This window comes from Diorhabda sublineata, chromosome 7 (genome assembly GCF_026230105.1).
Source record: "Diorhabda sublineata isolate icDioSubl1.1 chromosome 7, icDioSubl1.1, whole genome shotgun sequence".
Taxonomy (NCBI): Eukaryota; Metazoa; Arthropoda; class Insecta; order Coleoptera; family Chrysomelidae; genus Diorhabda; species Diorhabda sublineata.
The window spans coordinates 6924637-6946793 of record NC_079480.1 but is presented as its reverse complement, the minus strand read 5'-3'; the positions used below and the strand labels follow the sequence as shown (position 1 = coordinate 6946793).

Below are 22157 nucleotides of genomic sequence, written 5' to 3'. Positions count from 1 at the left end.
AAAATCGTCATCTGACAACTCTTGAACCAACGGTGCTTTATATGGAAGAAATTTATTATTACGTGATATTTTCATTAGGGATGTTTGCGAAATATCAATTTCCCTGGATATCAATCTAGTACTCAAGTGTGGATCGTTTTCTAACAGGACTGAAACATCTAAAGATTTGTATTTAGTTGATGCAGTTTTTCTGCGCGCTGATTTGGATAAATCTTTTACAGAACCAGTTTCATTAAACCTAAAAGATGCATATAACATAAGAATGAAAATTGGCAAATTGTCCTTTTTCTGATGGAACCAAAGTAGATCTTAGATCAGAATTTGAGGAAAAAACTATAACGGTTCTGGGGAGAAACAGTCAAATTCAAACGGTGACACAAATTCTCTAACTTTGAACCATAACTAGTGATTAGGCATTGGAGGTTTAAAATTGGAGATATATATTAATTTAGTTGCTTAATAATTTCTGAACTGAGTGGTTTTATAACTTTTATTTGCTAAAGAAATACAATCAAGTTTACTTTGTCAATATATTAATTGCCAACGAATTTTGATTATTTACTAAAAAATAATAAGTGTTTCATGTATATTACAATATAATATGCGATTCCGTATAAGTTTCATTGTGTGTATTTTAATAATAAAAACCACGTTTACCACAATCTTACAACTTCCTTTTGTTCCAGGTATGTTAAAAATGCAATCAACAAGTTACGTAAGTCCATATTTCCATTTTTATATCGAAATATTTGTATATGAATTCATTTCTATTGATCCACAAATAACTATACGATTTGTTTTGGATATTTAATGGAAGATTATGCTTAATTTGAAAATTTTGCAGCGTTCCAAATTTCAACTCAGCAAATACATTATATTTGACAGGGTTTTTGTTGAGACCACATAGGAATTTATCGCCCGACTTTTAACGGTTCCGCTGCCGCATTTCAGAATAGAAACCGGATTCTCTTCCACTCGATGGGCGTGTGCAAACTTTTTACTCTTCGAAAAAAATCGATTTATCGTATTGTACGTAGATTAAGTTACACCACATCAACATCCGCTTCTAGGTCAGTCCTTCCGCGCACACCACCGCGACCCTCCTACACTTCAGAGCTTCATGGTCGCGCCCAAAATACAAACCGCACATGCCAATTAGAAGCACGACGCTTCAGCTCCATCTATTCTCAGGGCTAGTAACTTCGGTAGGCGAGTGGTCACACACTCTTTGGTAGTCTTTGACTACCATGGTTACCGTCCTGCTATTCAACGTCTTTCAGGATATCCCATAATCGTCGATTTTGGAGCTTCAACTGCACGTTTGATTCATCCCACAGCGCCAAATCAACTTACCAAAAATAGGCCCGAGGGACATTTCAGGCGAACCAGCTACTCGATAGTTCGATCAGTCTTTCGCTCCAATACATAGTTCCGACAATTTGCACATCAGAATCGCTACGTACCTCCATCGGGTTTTCCCATGACATCGTCCTAGCCAGGCAGAGTTCACCATCTTTTGGGTCCCAATATGTACGCACTTGGTGCGCCTCTTTTCGTTATGAGAACGGGATGCCCCGAAAGTGCGAAGTGATCCCGCTTATAAAAGCAAATCGCTCACCCTCCTTTGGTTTACGGTTATTTCCCAATGGACCGCACATATGCTAGACTCCTTGGTCCTTGTTTGTTAGATGTATAATCAAGTGAAGCGGCGAGTGTAACTTTTGAAGAATTGAAATAGGCCTACAAGGTAAAAATGTTCGCTTCCACCATGCATAAAATTTTTCTTCGATATTTCCGGCATTCTTACCAAGAGTGAGAAAAGTGACACCGCCTGTGTATAGCTGCCTGAAGTACAAAATGACATTGTACAAAAAATTACAAACTTTGTTAAATGAAAAATCAGTCCCATTATTTTTCTCACAGATCTCAATCAATTTGTTATGCGTAACTCACTTTTAATGACTTTTTCTCAAACTTCCACATACCCACTTTGGATTAAATATAAATATTGTAAAAATTAAAGCAGTTCAGAAGTTTCATGTTCGTTGACTATTTCTTTATAAACGAGAAGATGTTCATAACGTAATATAATTTATCTATACTATTTCTATCGGTGAATTTATAAACACTTTTTCTTATTCACTTGATCTATTTAAATTCACTTGTCATTCCGTTCATTATGACTTCTAATTATAAATTAACCAGCTTCGCTAAACAAACTCCAAACCAAAAACGAATTTCTCAAAAATTCTAGAAAATAAACCAGACAAACACATAAATAAAAATACCTTTCTAGCAATTAGTTATAAAAAAAGTATTGAAAACAAATCGCGGCTTCACGGCATATGTCCTGGACGAGCTCATGACAGTAATATATTACGATTTTGCCTCAATTCCCAAATTCATATAGAAATATTGAGAAATTTCAGAATAATTCGGAAAGCTTTTTAATTTTCGATATCGATTGAATTGTTTAAAGCTTTAGATTCCATTCTTTTCGGCTTTTTGTCAGCTCTCGGGTGTGGAAATTTCATTCTGCATGTTTATTATTCAGTAAGTTGCACACTTCCACTTCTGTCCCTTGGGTTTGCGCATAAAAGTATACTACTATTGAGTTCATCGATTTTTCTTTGATCTATTGATTTGATGGTGTCTCATTTATTGATCAGATTCCAGCATATATCACATTCCATTTAATTTTATTAGCTCCAATTTTTAGTTCCTCTACTTTAAGAATTATTGTTATTTATATCATCATTTTCTTCCTCTTTATACTTTTTATCAAATCTACTGTTCACTCACTATTTATATTTTACTTTATTATCTTCTCCCTATGTAATAGTGTTCTAATAGTTTTTTCCTTCTTTTTCCCTTATTTTTCTTGATTGTTTCCACTCTTTTTCTGCCTCAGGAGCATCCACTCCGCTCCGCTATCTTTGACTTTTTCCTCAACTTTTTCTCCAAATTTGTAGAAGTTACAAACGAAAATAATTGTAATTTTGAAAGAAATATGCTTCGTGATTATTTTTACAACTAAAAAGCATCACAACCTCATAGAGAAATCTGTACTGTTTACTGTGAGGATGCTGTAAATGCTTGTGCTGTATTGGATTGAACGTTTCTGAGGAGAATTGAATATGAAAGCTGTAATGAAGCCATTCTAGCCAATATAAAGAATTATAAAATAAAATATGACATCGTTAAACGCTACCGTGGAAGAAACGATGGATTGCGAGGAGCGCACGTGCATCGAGCGCACAGGCACATTTAGAAAACATTTCGTTTATCTTGCGCATACTACCTGTGTCGAATCTGAAAGATCGCTCGATAAGCGAACAAGAAAATTTGATTTGCCGAAGTGAGTCCTGGAGATGGGCAAACACACGAACTTTTGAATAATTATTATCATTAAGAGAAAACGAAAAACCATCAGCAACATCTAAGATTTTGTATAATGAGCAAATGTTCAATATTATATAAAATATTGAACAGAAATTGTTAGGTTAGGCTAGGTTAGGTTAGGTTAGGTTAAGTTAGGTTAGGAGACAATGACTATAATATTTTATATTTTTCTTCTTTTACATACGGTAATAAACATTTCAAACTAAATACAGTAATTGAAGAACCGTCTTTATACCTGCAAATGTGCGCTCGATTCACCCTCCTATATAATCTGTAATGTAACATAATTTATAATCAGTGATTTTTTAAGAGGTATAGGATTTGGTTTAAAAAAAACACAAAAAATTTGTAAAAATTTATCAAATCTTTATTGGAATCGATAGAACGATCAGTATAATTTAATGCTTGAAGATGATTTCATGCAAATGTTGGCCATGGTTCCACTTTAGATATCTCACGCGCAAGTTCCAATTTTGGCACACTCTCTCCAACATATCGGCTGGTATTTCACGAAAAAATGCTTCAATATTGACTTCTCGTGCGTCAATCGTTGCTGGTTTATCCCTGTAGTCATTAGCCTTAACATGGCCCTACAAGAAATAGTTCAAAAGCGTTAAATCACACGATCTAGGCAGCCAATTGACGGACCCCAAACGTAAACTGTTTACCGAAGGCGGCTCTTAATTTGACCATTGTTTCGCGTGCCGTGTAGCATGTTGCCCCGTCTTGTTGAAACCACATGTTAGGCATGTCCAATTCTTCCGTTTTTGGCAAAAAAATCGTCAATCATCACAGGTAGCGCTCGCTATTCACAGTAACGTTCCGACTTGAAGAAATACGGCCCGATGATGCCATCGGCCCATAATCCACACCAAACAGTGACTTTTTCGGGATACATTGGTAGCACTTGCAAAGCTTCTGGCTGGTATTCACTCCAGATGCGGCAATTTTGCTTGTTTACGTATCCATTCAACCAGAAATGTGCTTCGTCGCTGAACACAATTTTTCGATAAAAAAGTAGATCTCCCTCCAACTTTGCAAGCACCATTCAACAAATGTTAGACGTTGTGAGAGATCGTGTGGCTTTAATTCTTCAAGAAGTGCGCGATGTACTCTCTTAACGGAGCAAGAATTCTGATAATAAAATTCAATAAATTGCCAGCGTTGTTCGAAGTCGATTAATGATTAAATTATAGAACAAACTTAACAAGTTTGACAATAACACAAGACACGATTCATGCGTGATTTGTCAAAAACAGTGTTGCCAAAAAGATACCAGCAACAAAATCACTCGTTAAAAAGTTTCCAATAAGAATTTGTGTTAATTAATAGTGGTCTATTTTAGACCTCGTCGTCAATTAATATTAGTTTTTGTCGTTTGTGTCGATCCCTCGGTAACCAAGGGATCTACCACTTTGGGAATAACTAGTGTAGATACTGTAGAATAAATGTTCTCTTTTGTCTGCATTACTCAAAATACAACTAACTTGTGTTAAAATCTTATCACAACAATTCAAAAGTTTCCCTTTAAAGATGAAATTTGAACCAGGAAACAGAGACTAACCATATTATTCTTTGTAATATAAAATTTATGAATAAAATATTTCCTTAACTTGCTACGCATATAAATAAGCAGTGCAATTACCAGGTAGTGGAAATGCAGGATTTACCTACTATAATTGAGGTCGTCCTATTCTACCACGGAGGAATATATTCAACTCAAAAGTTTAATGCGAAATTCAACTGCAATCTCAACTTTGTTTGAATGTTCCAATTAATATTGCAACTCTCATAACTCCACTAAATTCCTATGCCAATACAAAACTTATTTGACTTTAACTTAATTTTCAAATTTTCCGCACAGGAAGTTTACTGAGCTTATACGCTTTTGTTTTTTATTTGGAATGTCACCAAGAATAGGTCTGCTTCAAAGCACATTTATTTATAAAACTACAGTCTTCCATTTCTCTAGAACTCTCTATATCCTATCTAGTCCAGTCATTATAGTAAGTTCACCTCGGAATTCGAGGTACCCAGCTGTAAATACTTGTATACTGACTCCCTAAAAGTTGTCTCAAAACCTATATATGGTAGGGTGTACGCAACTATTAAATTTCAAGGTCAAAGGTCACAAAAATTGTTTTTTTGCGCTTTTGTTGTAAAGATCTCATTTCCTATGAGATTTTTGCTGTTTGTATTTATTATCAATATTGTAGAATACAAAATTCTCTACTAAATTTGTTTAAAAAAATTTTTTATACGGTGAACCGTATTCGAGTTAGAGGGCGGAGAGCGCGCGGTCACAGCATCACTTCAGGTCAACCAGTGCCCGACCACGGGAAAAAATTCTACAAGTATCGTGATTGGTAAAGAGCTTCGATTACCAAGTGACTTTCTGTTTGGTACTCCATCTAACTTGGAACTTGACGTCGAAGATAATTGCCGAAGAAATTTATCGAAGATTGTAGATCATTCATGCTGTAACTATGTAAGTATTGAGACTGATTTCTCAAGAAGCCGCTATGATTTATAGATCAACTGTCATTCCACGACGAGAACAGGATTTTTCTTTATAATTCTATGAGAGAAAAGAGGAGGTTCCCGAAGCTCCAAAATTAAGGGAATAGCCCTTTCACGGATATGTAGTAGAAACCAAGGTTACTAGAATAATAGAAGGTTTGTGACAATAATAAGATGCGTAGTAGACAAGTGACGTCACCGGTTTTTTACAGCTCTAAGAACGGCAACAACGCTTGCATCTGTCAAAATTGTAAAAGTAACAATAGTATTGTTGTTTGTATTAATTGATTAAAAATGGTTTTCCTGCAATAAAATGCCTTGTTTTGTTGTGAATGGATGCAAAAATAGTTTCAAAAACACGAAATAAAATCAAAAACATGTATCCTACCATCGTTTTTTCGAAGGAAAAGACTTTATTAAAGAATTGGATAGATATCTGTGAGATGCGATCGAATGTTAACGTCAATAGGCTAGTCGACAAAATTTGGAATAGTTTAAAACTATAGCTTAGAATCTATTTCATCCTTAAAATATATGATTCTAAAAAATATACGTTTTTTACGTTAGTGTTTTTATTTTTAGAAATGAACTTGAATTTGACCGCGAAAAAGGCCAAGACTGTCATGGCGTCTTGAATGACGTCAAACCTCGCCAAACAGCTATGTTTGTTTATGACAGTCAATTGTGTTTTTTAATAAATAATTAATTCCTCGTATTATAAATACTGTATAGTGCCCCAATGTGAAAGAACAACTATAAAAATGCCAGACAAATGATTCATATACGTTCCAAACAATAAAGAATTAAGAAGAAAGTGGTTAAAATGGTAAAGAGGCAATATGCTCTTATTTTATCAACTATTTCCACAAATTATGTCTGTGAAGATCGTTTTGATGTAAATATCAAACAAAACTTGATGTATCTATTTATAAATGTACAAAATCTACCATAAGATACCACACATAACATATAAAATGTTGTGACTTTGTATTCGCTAACCTCAAAATCAGATAAGAATTTTCATTCCACAGTGGGTAAATGGTACTCTATGACTGGTAAACTGCTAATTAAATAAGACTTTGTTTGTTTTTCACATAAGTTTTAACACTGCGGACTTTCGATGAACAAAAGTAGGTTGTTCAATGCAAAAAATTTGTCAAGCACAACTGCGTTAATTTTGGGCAGATTACTGCAGTTTGCTTTGTTAAATCCTGATTCTATGGCAAATTATACCTGTCTTTCAAGATTAAACTAAAAACGAACTTTATTAATTTAACAATAATTGCTGAAATCTCGAAATAAACTGATCACTTTATACGAAAATGACAGCTACAACATAGCGTTTCGCGAGATGTGACGTCACGCTTTTCTGATTGGTGTTTAATGTCACGTGATTAAACGCATTATTTTGTCGATTTTATTTTCCAAAAATATTGTTAATCTTTTATTATTTCTGTAGAAAAGTTATTTTTTTATATACATATATCATGGTTAATCATTAGAAACTCAAAGCCATCCGATTTATTCTTAGTGGAAACAAGCCTATAGTATACGGATTTGTTCGGTCCATTTTTCAAAGAAAGATTATGTGCGTGATTTGAAGGCAGAACTCTTGAATCTCAAACCGAAATTCATTTTAAAAACAAATGCAATTTCTGTTTTAAATACTCCAAGTTCAAGGAAAACAAATAAAACCTATGAAGTTATGCCTACAAACAAAGACTAAGGAAAATGATCGACAAAGTCCGGAATAAAAAAAAAAGTGAAAATTATCATCCAGACTCATTTACTTACTAATAGCATTTTTTCTCGACTATTTAAAAAAGGACGCGATTAGATTAAACATAATGACGTAGCTGGTGTTCTAGCAGCTGATCGTTTGTTTACAAAAAAAGCGCATGTCACAAACCTTCTATTATTCTGGTAACCTTGGTAGAAACTATTATGATGGCTGATATTGCAGGCAACCTGGGCGATACGAACTGATGTATAAAGAAAAGTTATCGTTACTTAAGGATTGATAGTTTTATTACTGGTATAATAATTAAACAATTATCCGAAAACGTTACAATATGTTCAATATTTTTATGCTGTTAATGATATTAAAGATTAAAGTACATTTGGATTGATCATAATATTAGCAAATTAATGCGAGATATTTTAGATAACTGAAATTACTAAGATATTTATGTCTCTCTATGTTTGACATATGATCAAAATATAACTTTTCGCGCTCACATCGAACTCTTGCTCACTTATAACTATGTTGAAACCCTCAAGGTGTTATTTTTAAATAAGATAGGAGACATAATCTCAATTGCTTGACGTCCTCCTTTTTCATACCATCTGTCTAGAGGATGTTCTATGAATATATTAAAAGTTCAATTTCGAAATAATATGATTTCAATCGAGAAGCAATTCGTTCTATCCCTATAAGCCGTAGGAAAAATCACGGTTCATTTCGTGGTTGGACGTTGAGTCTTGAGCCTTTCTCGTCGACTCTGATTACCACATAAGTTGCCTACGCCAAATAACACATTAATCAAGTAATAATCTATGCCAATATGGAGTTCCACTTGCGTTATTAATTTGCCGGGTGTCCCTCGTAGTGAAATGTTGAGGGAAATTATTATTATTAATAGGCATAAAATAATGTTTATCTACAGCAATACCAATTAACAGGTGGGAGTCACACCTACGCATATGTCCCATTCTATATTGTTCTAGAGGTGCCTTCGCATTCAGTCAGGTTGTTTTCAGAATCAACGTATGAGCAAATAAATACCTGAATATAGCTACACTGAAACATCAAATTCATATCTATGAAAAAAAAAATGTTTTCAATAAATTTTATTGACGTTTATTAAGGATTAGAAATGTAAAACCGAAGAAATATACAAAGTTATTATTAACAATAAGAACCCATATAATTAATCGGATATTATTGAGATGAATAAGATACTTTACGTTGTAGAATATGTCTGAAAAACTGAAAACCATCAAATTTAATAAGGTAATTTAATACTTTCGCGGTCCCTCCGTTTTTTTGTTCTAGAAAATCGAAAAATCATCCGATTTCAATGAATTTTTTTTAAATCTTCCTTTTTACGGTGAATTTATGAAAAAAAAATATGGGAATAAAAAAAATGGAAACTTATATTGGTTGGGTTAAGGGGGGTGTGCTAAAAGCTCAGAACAAATTTTCACATTTGGTCCGCTTTTCAAACAACCCATACCCCGCCCCTCGCCCCACTCTCAATTGTCTTTAAAAGTCAACATTAGTACGATACCATTTTTTTAATGGTGAAAATCTTCAATTTTTCAAAGTTAACTTTTAATATTGTATAGTTGATTACAATAAGTGATTTTAAGAATGTTTTTGTTCAAAAAACTTTTAGGATTAGTTAATAAAAATGGTACAAACGATTATAAGTGAGAAAATGTGAATTTTAAGAGAAATTGTTATTATTTTTAATTGTAAAAACATGATAAATCAACATTTTTATATAATTTTTTTTTTCAATTTGTTCGTTTTTTGTGTAGATTACGAAAAAAATATAACAACTTTGTTTGATTATTTGGAAAAAAGTTATCAACAATTATACGTGAATGAGTGCATTTTCATGAACTTTAAAGCCCTAAAACCAATATAAGTTTTTTTCCCATAATTTTCTTCGCAAATCCACCGTAAAAACGAGGATTTAAAAAAAATCATCGAAATCGGATGATTTTTTGATATTCTAGAGCCAAAAAACGAGGCGACCGCGAAGGTATAAACAGATGTCAAAGCGAAAAATTATGTCGTCTCTGTAATTGTTGGTTCGGTACCGTCCAGAACGAGTTGTGGTCGTTTTTTCACTCAACAAATATTTTCTATGTTTGGGCGTATCATATACATATTAATCGATAATTGATTATCATATTTTCATTATATTAACTAAACATTTATCTATTTAAGGATTTCTGTAGATATTTCAATCATTAATCTTAGAAATGAAAAATGCTTTTACATAAAACATAAATTAAATTTAAAAATAGTAACTACTCAATATTTTATGGCTAATATGGCTGCTTCCTCAATTGCGATTTTACAAAACAATTGCGTCAGCAGCATGCAATATAATAGAGAAAATATAATTGGATTTGGCGATAAACTGCAAGTTGTAGAAACAGCGGTTTTAGTTATTTACTATCAGCTATGAAATTAAAAAAAGTCGTAAATATTTTACGATGCCTTGAAAAACAATTGTTATGTGCAAAAATAGGTCGGAGTTTACCACTGTATCAGCAAATTTATACTTTAAAAAATGTACATAACAATAATTTGCACTTATAGTATAATGAGTTATTGCTAATTGAAGATAAAAATAAGTAAAAGGTGCTCTGTTAATCGACGATTATGAACCAGTAACATTTTATACCTAAAATAAGGTATATTTTTGACGTTGAGGTCGTTTAAGTAGATCAAGCCCCACGTGAAGTACCTCGCGGATTTCTTGTAGGTTTAACGTACACTTGTTACTCTAGCAAGGTTGAAAAGAGAAGAAACCGATTTTCATTTAGTTGCGGTTTTTTCTCTAGAAAAAAACTAGAGAGAGAAATGGTTTATTGTCAAAAAATTGTTACAATTTGTGGACAAAAGCTTCTAAAAACTAAAAAACAAACAAAGAAAGAAACAAATAAACTAAAATTTCCAGAAAAAAAACCAAAATCAACTGAATTTTTCTACATTTCAATGTTACGTAAGTAACACTAAGTTTGACAGAATGCACTTCAATTAGGAATGTTTAATTGTGTAAGTATTTTCAATAAATAATTAATATTCATGATAATTTTCTTCAGAATGTCTCTTCATGGCAAACGGTTTCCATAGCATGTATAAGTTCTAAAAAGTTACATGCACCTGGCATTGAGATAATAGTGTAGAATTATTCATTCCATCATCTACTCACTCTTGAATGTTTTGCATCAAGTCCCAGTATACCTTCTAGAAGATAACCAGTAGATTCGCCTTGTAATGTACAAATTGTCTCCAAATCAAATAATTTTAACTTCAATTTCAGCTATAATAGCACTAGATAAAAGTAATTTTTATGAATAATTTTTTCAAATAAATTGGTTGAACAAATTAAATTCGCCTTTCTCATTTTTAGAAAATTTATTGACGATTCTTATCGTGCAAACAGAATGACTGTTTAAGGAATTAATCTCCTCTCCAAACTAAAATATCAGATAATAAGAATTCCGTTACTTGACACGCAATCTAAGTAAAATTAATCCTAAATATATGATATATACGATAGGGCCTTTTTTATCTCAGATCGCTACGCGGGCAGAAGAAAGCGGACATGCGCTATAAGCGACTGCGAAGCTCTCACACTACACACTCCGCTATTGTTGACATTCACTTGTCAGTCGGCGTTGTGCTGTAGCCACGTAAAGACAAGTGTGAATTGCGAAGTGTGATTCGTTTTCTACAGGCAGAAGGCCATGGTTCTGCAGAAGTCCATTGGAGAATGAGTCGTGTGTATGGGGAAAAACATGAGTGATGGTGTTGTGCGTGATTGGTGTCGAAAGTTTGAAGATGGCCGTAATGATGTGCATGATGAGGGGCGCCAAGGATGCAAATCTGTCGTTTCAAATGACTTGGTTCAGGAGGTAACAGATTGGTTATAGAAAATCGCATATTCACCATGTCTACTTTGTCTATGGAATTTCCAGTTTTAAGGTCTGTTTTGTACTTTATTGATAAGCTACATTGGCAGCAACTTTCTTTGAAGAAGGTGTCGAAAAGTTTGTCCACATATATGACAAATGTCTCAATCTCTTCGGTAATTATGTCGAAAAGTCACTGTAAGTTATAAGCAATCTTTTGGTAACAAAATGATTGTTTTATATAAACACATCTTTTATTTATAGCCTATCGGAGACTAAAAAAAACGGCCCTTGCATATTAACTATCAAATAAAGAAAGTTCAATGCGAAGCCTTGAAAATTATAGTACCTATTTAATTATTGTGGCTAAAATGTATTTTTCCAATCAAAATAGAATATTATGATTGAAGAATACATACATTTTAAGTGAGTTTGTAAGAATATTTGGTGTTAATATACCACAAAAAATTGTGTCACGAGATTGCGTATTCACTCACAAACAAACAACGAATACAAGAATTTGCAAATGGTCACGTAGATGTCGCAATATATTAAAATTATAATAGTTAAAAAAACGGCATTAGTTAATTCAACTTATTAGAAAATATTTCTCGATATAAGACTAAAAAAACTGAAACATTTCACTATTCTAATAACGAGGAGATCATAAATTTAATCGTTATAATTTCTTAGCATCCACATTCAATATAAAACATTGGTTTCAACTATAATTAATTCCATTCAATGCCTCACCGTTATATGGGACTCTATTGATTTGAACAATGAAGTTCCCCTATTCGTGACCGTCTGAGGATTGTGGGTGGTTTCTAATGAACTGGCAAGGATAATTGTTCGAATTTATGAAATTATTTTATCATTCTCTTTTTTTGGCAACTGTCCAAAATTTCATATTTGATCATTTTCTATGAGTAGAATAACACGAGCTCCAAAACTCTGTTACATGGTATGTCAGCATTGATAATGAAACAAATTTATGAAGGCACCTGTCTTTGTGACAACTGCAAAATTTGAAATTTGTCCGATCGTTTAAATTGGGAGAGTGTCGAGTTCAAAGAATCAGTTACATACATACAGGCGAAGCTAATAAAAGCTTGTTTACAACATTATCTCTAATCGTCGCAATTTATATTAAACAATAAAAAATATAAGTTATGATGGAAGTACTCAAATTTAAGTAAGAATAAATAATAGATCCCACATTCTTGTGAATAACTATTTAAATTCCTGGTGAACTTAGTAGTAGCCAAAAAATTGCATCACATTTATTTTTTGAAAAGCATCACGTAAATAAAACGTTTATAATGCAATTTATCATTACGTATCAAAAATATTCCATGAAAAACTCATGCGATTAGAAATTTATTAAAATCACTGTTCTAAATTGAGGTTGAAACAGCGCGGGAATACAAGGTGTTTCCGTCTCTATGATAGATAAAAAACTGAAAAATATTTGTGGTGCGCTCAGTAAAAATTTTCGTAGCTCCATCCGTATTCAAGATAAACAACGTTGAAGAGAAAAAGAATATATTTCGAAAGCTGATACATTCAATGAATTTGTTGTGTGTCTAACTCTCATAGAGGGCGTTAGTTACACAGTTCGTACCAAGTAGTTTTGAACATATCTTTTGCAATATTAGATTTATTAAGCAAAATTTCAAGTGAACCTAAACATGATTTTTTATTTTACAACAAAAAACTACTCTCGATAAAACTTCGGAATTTTTTTATTTGAAAATTATGAAATAATAACCGATGCTGGTATTGTTAAAGTTATTAATAATAATTATTATTAATTAGTAAGCATTATATGAATTGAAATTTTTTTTCGCGTAAATGTGATTACATCGATAAAACGGATTAATTAAAAAAAATTGGGACTAAGGTCTGTCTTCTTGTAAAAGTTCGAGCTATTGGAGGCCTTAGTATGAAACAAATAACAATTTAATGATCAAGTATTGCGGTTCTAGGACTCAAACTGTTGTTTGTTCCATGCTAAGGCCCCCAATAGCTGAATATCCTTAATTATTCAACTTAATTTTAATTAATTTTAGAAATGATAATTCAGCGGAAGAATGTATGTATGGAAATATTTATTTTCATTATATTTCAGATTATGGAAATTTACATTCAAAGTTGAAAGGGTGGAGCATAAGATAAAGTGATTTATAAGAGAACTTGATATATTATGACTTGATATATTATTTAATAAATAAATTACAGTAAAACTCGTTTTAATAATTCATTAATAAAAGTGTTCAATAATTATATATAAGTGCCTGATAAGCGATAAGCAAATCAATATCACTCTGTCGATAGCTTAGTTGGTTTGAATAAAGCCCTACAAACCACCTCATCCTTTTATAACACCGACATTAATTTTCTGGTCATTGTATTCCTATATCTCAAATTATTTTCTAGTTGTTAGTTGTATTGATTATAAAAGAGTGTTCTACAGTTTTTTAAAGTAATTCAACATTATTTGTTGTTTATTTTCGGAAAAATGTAAGTGCAGTTCCAAATATGTATTGTCGTTTAATTACCATTATAGTCCGGCAGCCAGCAACAGAAATACACGACCAAGTTCCTATTAAGACATAATTAGTAGAATGCCTTAGAAAGTTTTATAATAAAGCCTAGTGAACGTCAACTGCGGCTCGGTGGGTGGGATGAGATGAGAAAAAATAAAAGAAATTTAGTCATTTTCTCCCAATTAAAAATTTGTGAAACTGTAACTATCCCAATATCTCGAGGAAACAAAATAATCAGCTCACTATACTATAGTGCATTATACGTCAGTTATAGCGCTTCGAACATTATATTTTCAGAGATTTCCTCTCAAATGAAAATTTTATTGATGTTAGTTTATATGTAACTGTGAATAAATATAGTCCGCTGTCTATATCTCGGCGGAAAAACCGTCAGTTGATACTTTGGAAGATATTAGCTAGGAGTTAAGCGGAAGCATCTATTGCATCAGCTGAGCTCTACTTCCTATGTCTAACCTAACCTAACCTAACCTAAGCTAACCTAAACAAACCTAACCTAACCACTAATTTTAACTAAGAGTATTGATGGAATATCAATCAATAAACAGCAATACACAAAATTTCATTGAATTTTATCTTTTTCATGGTCAAACACGAAAATAAAAAACAAATATTGGTAGATTCTCTGCAAATTTTATGATGCATGAAGTCATCTATGGAGGTTAGAGGTATGGAGAACCATCTCTGTGTTACAGAAAGTAACATCATTTACGTTACGCTACTATAGCATCAGTTTAAAGATAATGACTTCGGCATACTACTTGAGATACTTCTCATTTTACTTCCATTCGGACAACTTTTCACTGAGCAAATTTGATGATTACATTGTGTATTAAAGTTTTGTGATAATTGTCTTTATAATTACTTACAAAATGCAAAAATTCTTACAAATTCACTATAATTATTTAACATTAAGCGTTATCTTACAGTAGGATTTCTAGGTTATATTTTCAAAATTATTTTGAACTACGTGAATAGTTTAGATTTTGTATACCAATACTTAATTAACGACTCTAGTCATTTGAAATATTGAATTTTCTAACATTGAATACTTCACTCCATCTAAAATAACTAAGTTTATATGATATCTCGTCTGACAAGAGCGCCATTCTAGTTAAATTTTGAATTATAATTTACTGTCTACAAGCGGACAGTTTTTAAGCTAAGGCCCCATATGAGTTGGTCTTCCTTACCTCTACCCTCCATAAAGACATCATTAGGTAATGAAGACATGTGAAGCTAAACTATGATGTATAAATTATTTTTCTTTTTCTGGAACTTCATAGTTGAAAAACTAAGTGAAGGGATGATTTCCGCGCCCTACATATACATATCAAATTTTTCAGCATAATTTTCTCTATAACATACTAAAATTTTAACGAAACCGGAGGGGTGTGACCTAATCTAGATAATTACCGATTTTTTTTATATATCACAACAGTATATTATCAATCAGCTCTCAAATTTTCAGCTGGGAGGAAATAACTGAATTTCTTTTCTTTTTGTCGTACGTGGGAGGCTACTCCTGCTCATCCCACCCACCGAGCCGCACCTGACTATCACTAGGTTTTATTACATAACTCTCTGATATGTACTCGTATTACCAATTATATTTTCACCTGACTCCCGGACTATTAGTCCAGATGATATAGGCTACCAAAATTCTCGTCCGACTGTTAACGGTTTAGATATATAGAGTTCGTACAGATGTTTATTTTCCCGTTACCAATATCTCACGGTTGACGAATCATGTTCTATCTATCGAAAACGTAATATCCATCAATAAATAATATGTTTTACGTGCAAATTTCACACGTAAAGTGTATATTTCTCATTTTAAACATAGATCCAGATGTTAAATTTCGTGGCGCTTACCCACAGCAACGGCCGCCAGACCAAATATTATGTCACCTTCAAATTTCAATTTCAGAATTTCTGAACAATAATTTTCAAACTATTATGAATACAGTCTTATACGAGTGTTGCGACTTAAGTTTTGAGATAGACAAATAAAAATAAATATTTTGATAAAATATTTTCCATTACAATCAATACATTTGTGGATGTTTTGAACCAATTGTCGAAGCATATTTTCGATTGAGGTACCTCCAAAACGTTTGAACGCTTCTTAGATGTTTTAATTGTTCAAAAACGTTTTTATATTAACTGATGTGTGAGAGTTCCCATTATCGTGGTGGTGAATGTTTCGTCTTCTTTGATTGGCTTCTCGGATTGTTTCGAACACTTATGATAAAAAAATGTTGATGTACCACTCCGAATTGATCTTTCTACTTCCCTTTAATGGAAAGGTGGCACATGTCAAGTTTTTCCGAAAAAACAGGCATTTCTTTGCACTAATCAACACGAGATTTTTTTGAGCGATTATCAAATGGTATCAGTTTTCTAGAACAACTTTCGATTTTGGACGGCCTCCACGAAATTCATCCTGTAGGGAAGCTCGACTACGATTGAATTCCCTACCCCAGCGAAACAAGGTGATTTGATATTGTATTTCATTGCCAGAAATGGATCGGCACCCTCTTCCTTCTTCCATTTATCTCCAAACTATGAAATGACACCATTTATATTTGATTTAGCAGTTGTTTCCATGCTTGACTGTCCTTGCAATCTTTTCGGCACGATATGGAGATCTGCCTCTTGGGCGTTTGCCTTGTACTTTCCCTTCTATCCTTCTATGATTAATGGTGAAAATAAGAGCAACAACTAGACGGAGTTTCGTTGTCAGACGACGGCGTATTTCGTTTTCGGATTTCCCAGTGTTGGTAAATCGTTCGCTACTTACGAGCATTTCCATTGCAATCTGATGATATATAGTAGAAACATAGAATTAATATTGAAGCTCTGAAAATTTCTGTAGGACCTCTATGTTTGTCTTAAGCTCCGTCCAAGGTATCCGCAGTATTCGCTTGTTGGCGTTCGTTTCGAACGCATCAATTTTTTTCTCCGAGGCCGCATCCATGGTCCAACTTTATCATTCGTACAGAAGAACAGGAAAGATGTAACAGCGAAGCATTCTGGTCCGGAGTTCCAGGCTGAGGTTGGGGTTTGCCAGAAGTGGCTCATGTTGTTCAGAATTTTCCGCGCTTGCTCAATTCTTGATCTGATTTCGAGTTTTAGTTCGCATAGAATAGTATAGATAGATACAAACAGTGCTATACCGATGATTACCGTTTGCTCTACCAGCATTTCGAACCTATTTCAATTAGCTTCAATATCTGGCCCTCTCTATATTTAATATTAACTCTATGAGTAGGAATCCATTAGAACAGTTTATTAAAAATTTTCGTTACGTTTTATCGAAACTTCTACTGGTAGATTGTAATTCGTTACACTGAAAATTTTACATCTTTCACAATATTTTATTGTTTCTAGAAAAAATCAGCAATTTATAAAATGAATTTCATTATTTTTGAATCGTAATAATCTCCGATGCTCTATACGCAAAGGACTTTTATTCAAGTTTGTGTTAATAAAGCGTCCTACTAGAGTTGAACTTTGGAATTTACAAATTAAAAAAATACTAATCACACGCCTTCGTTTTCCTTGGTGTACGTATTTTGTCTTGTTAACTGCTCTGGGTAATATTCTTCTAGCCCGTGTCTCCTTATATTATTATAAATAATTGATTTACAAGATAAGAATATGTAATCTTTCAGTAAAAAAATATAAGAATTCAGTTTACGAAAGTTTTACATCAAAGGGTAAAAAAATAGAACGTTTCAATATAATTTTTGATGACAAATGTTGATACGATAACAATTACTACTGAAATTGGATGTGGAGGGAAATGTGATGAGGGACATTTTCTGACATTTACCCTAAATAACCAATTTTTAAAACTAATTGACCCTCGAACGATAAATTAGAACTTGATACTACCATTGTATAAAGAATAGGATAATAGAACAGTTACAATGTTAAAACCATTTGAGGCAAGTTTGCACGCCATCTATTTATTTTTACGCTCGTTCTTCATAAAAATGACCCGTAGTTTAGTGCCATCTGAAATAAACAGCACTATTTTCAAAAACTAATTTTTTTTGGAAAGATCCCAACTAAATGTGAAGTTTTCTTTATCTTCGAAATTCGAACCGACAGTACATTGTTGCCGATTTTACTTTTTATTACAAAAGTGACACAAATTACCTATTCGATAGGAATCTTTAGAATAGATAGATAAGGGCGTATTTTGAAATATATTTCTAGTAATGTTATAGCATGTATTCATCTCGAACCGAAAATATACTTAATCTCAGTACTAGTACAGTAGTAATTATATGTCACCAACCAATTTCAACGTATAAAAAAATAGATTTTTGTAATGAGTTCGTGTAGTACTAGCAAATGAAACAAATAATTCTACATTAATTTGTTAATTACTTAAATTTGGGATAGAGAGAAGGATCCTTGTACAAAGGTATATAAAATTTATATACTTTCCTTTGGTGACTGAAATAATATGAATTTGCGATTTCAGAACCTCGGTCATGAATGTATTTTTGAAACATTCACATTTTGATGATATCTTGAAGAGGCGAAAAAATAAGTCCAGGCGAGTTTGTATGGTTTTTTTAACTTTCAGTTGATTTATGTGATTTATCCATTTTCCCCTTTCTTCCTGGGAAAAATATTTTTGATTTTATTCCGCTTTCGTACTGTATTAATATATTTGATAAAATCATAAACAATAACTTGTAAAAAGTTCTAACTATACTAATATTTTAAACGTAACGAGATGAAATATACTAAATGTATCATAATACAATATCGTACTAATAATTCAATTAATGACATTGTAGAATTCTTCAATTGTGCAATATGTCCTTTCTTGAAGAAATGCCGTCGTCGATATTCGGAACTTACTAAATCTATTTGTTGCTTATAATTCTAAAGATACCTAGATGATAATTTTTTAGCATGAAGGTTCTAACAGGTCAGAGGTCGGTTGGGCAATAAACATCTTATGCCATTACCTAATGCTTAGACTTTCAGTTAAATTGTAAACAGACGGATTTCAATATAAATAGAATAGGATGAGTTCAAATTTTGTATTTTCAATACAATAATTGAATTGCAATAAATGAATGTAAATAAAAACAATGTTAGATTTTGGCATAAACGTCAAGAATCACGGATTTTTGCTCTGAGGTAATTGCATCCTTCATATTAGATAACTAAATAAAACACTCAAAATTTTAGTAAATGAATTTATTAGAAAATATCGAACAGAAATATTAAATAAAGTAACAATAATAACTACACTTTTTATAAAATTGTTGATAAAAAATTATAATTATTATAGACTGAGCGTTTGAAAAAATTATCAGAAACTACAAGTAGTACGGTCCTGTATATATTCCTTGTACATTTTACAGCTACACATTGTTAGTGGGAAATTCGAATGGCCAACAAATTCAGTAGATTTATTGTAATTTTAAAATTTTTACAAATTCTCAAAATGTTAAAAAGTATGATAGTGTTGCTTCGGAACATTATTCACATTCTAATATTTTTGTTTTCTGGAAATTATTTTTTTTATAACCAGTACCCGACCCATTTGGTCTATGTGTATACAATATATACAAAGTAGCTCTTAATTTTGATCACAGAAAAAAATGGACAAAACCCACAAAACAACCTGAATCTCCGTTAAGAAACTGTAAAACCCCAAAAATGTAGTACATGTAGAATCTACTCGCGATCACTTCTAGATATTCTTGGTCCAAGTAATCACATTTACTATTGAAACACCTACTATTAATAAAAACGTTGATTATTATTGGTTATTCATTATTCTTTTTGTAGTTGAATATTAGAAATCAAACCACAATTCTTAAAAATATTTCAATATCCACCTTTTATCGAAAATATAATCTACTGTGAATGGACCTTGAAAAATGTACGACAATTTTAAGCGTCAATCTTAAACCATCTTATTATATATAATAATATATAATATTATTGATGTTCTAGTTTTCGAATTTTTTGAAACCAGGCTTGCAACGGAAATTGGCAACCCATCATTTCACTGTTGATATTGCTGGCAAAATGTCTTAAGTCCTTTATAAAATAATGATAGGGCAGTTATCTTTTCAGATAGTAACCATGGAGATTTCATCTCATGTCGTAATTGCATATTCACAAGAGATTTTGTAAAATTCGTGAGAGTTCCTTCTCCATACAAAACGTTCGCAGAGAGTTGCGTTTTCATAATCCTTTTTTTTGTAGCTCTGAATTGAGTATTCAAGTTATTGACTTTTTTCCTAGCATTGGTTAGCTCCTTTCTCAACCGTTCATGTTCTTCTTGCAATGACTGCTTCCTACCTCCAATTCCCATAGAACAAGATGGAAGGTTCTGTAACTCTTTCAACCACTCTTCATCTTCATGGTTTCTGATAGAACTATCTGTCATGTCAATGTTTCTGGAATGAATCGGGGCAATAAAATCACTATTTGAATATGGTTGTGGATGTGAGGAAACATTCAATTGGATTATTTATTGATCCAAATTTTCCCTATCCGATTCACTTTCTGAACCTTCATCATTTTTGTAGCGGAATGGTACAGCAGTAGTAGACAATCTTTTAGATTGACTAATATTCTCACTGAAATGTTTGCTGCAGATCAGCTTATTTCTTAGTGATTTCTGGCTCAGGTTTGCCAAAACAGCATTACCTGAAATAAGAAACATCAATGTTAACATACATATTTATTGTCATGGTTATGGTAATGTATTTTTTTATGTTCAAAAACTTGAATTTATTTCATTTCAATGACGGGCATAAATGGAATAACGACTAGCAGTACCTATATTTGGAATTTCACTAATTGTATCTTATATCATCGTCGGAATAACAGAATTTTCCCGAATTGTGTTAAGATAAATCCATACCTGTGTATCATTCTCAAAAACAACTACACATCATTGAAATTTCTGGGTATGCTCACAACAACGGTAAAAACATATTTATCTTTAATAAGGGTTTCTAAAATCAAACAAAAAAGGTCATTCAAAAGAATTATAAGAAAACCAGAAATAAAAAATAAATCAATAAGTATATACGTACCAAAGATGTTTAAATAATCTAATTTTAATATAAATATTATATTCATTGGCTTTGTATTGAAAGTTACGGATCAATGCGAAAATTTAGATAAGACCAATAAATAAAAAAAACTCTTTCTAATAAAGAAAAAAAATTTGTTCTATCAACTACTACTAAAATACCTATTTATAATAGTTTTGTCAGTTTTATCATTGTGTGAAGATATTTATGCAATGGCCTCATCCATTTATACTTTTTTTATATTTTTTATGCTTTTTAGATTGACCACAAAATGATATGGAAAGGTTAAAATTGAGCTCAATGTTGAGTTAAATATATTTATATTACTACTGGTACTAATTTAACAAAATGATGACTTTAATTAATTAAAAACCTATATGTTTGCCTCGTGAAGGCACGAAACGTCGTATCGAAGATTTGTTGGTATATGTCTATAGTAAATTTGTATTCAAATAAAACTAGTATTTGATATTATTTCATTCAAACATTCTATCCTGGACAAAACAAAAGCATAATTTTCATGTATAACTAATTTGAGAATGGAGGAAATTATAATTTTTTCCATAATTGTTACTATTTTGTCAATCTGTTATGGCATAGAATATAGTATTATAACCATATGATAATATGTGATAAAAAAACAGTCTATATACATTTGAACAGGTGAAATTTTTGCCTCATTGACAGGATAATTTCCAAATATAAACACACAGACACACTACCTTATTATTATGTGCTTAGTTCATAAACATAAAAAAATAACAAAAACTACTATTTCAATTTTTGTAAAATATTAAAGTTCAGTCTTGTTTTCGGTTATTTGTGGTTATGTATTAGTTTAAAATATTTTCAAAAATGTTGTATTCTATTCTGTTTGTCTTTACTATGTGGCTTTTAAGCTTAAATTTAGGTATGATTCAAGAAT

The 22157-nt window shown here is 32.0% G+C and overlaps 1 protein-coding gene across 2 annotated transcripts in view; it reads left to right on the top strand.

Moving 5' to 3' along the window:
• Positions 1-22157, top strand: part of LOC130446598 (insulin receptor-like) — a 230940-nt gene that overhangs the window by 103553 nt on the left and 105230 nt on the right. Inside the window, exon 2 of one of the 2 annotated variants that reach the window (XM_056782959.1) lies at positions 687-715. The exons of the other annotated variant lie outside the window; for it this stretch is intronic. Coding sequence (XP_056638937.1) covers positions 689-715 — 27 coding nt within the window. The 5' untranslated portion in view covers positions 687-688. The remainder of the gene's footprint in view (positions 1-686; positions 716-22157) is intronic. 2 annotated transcript variants of the gene reach the window in all.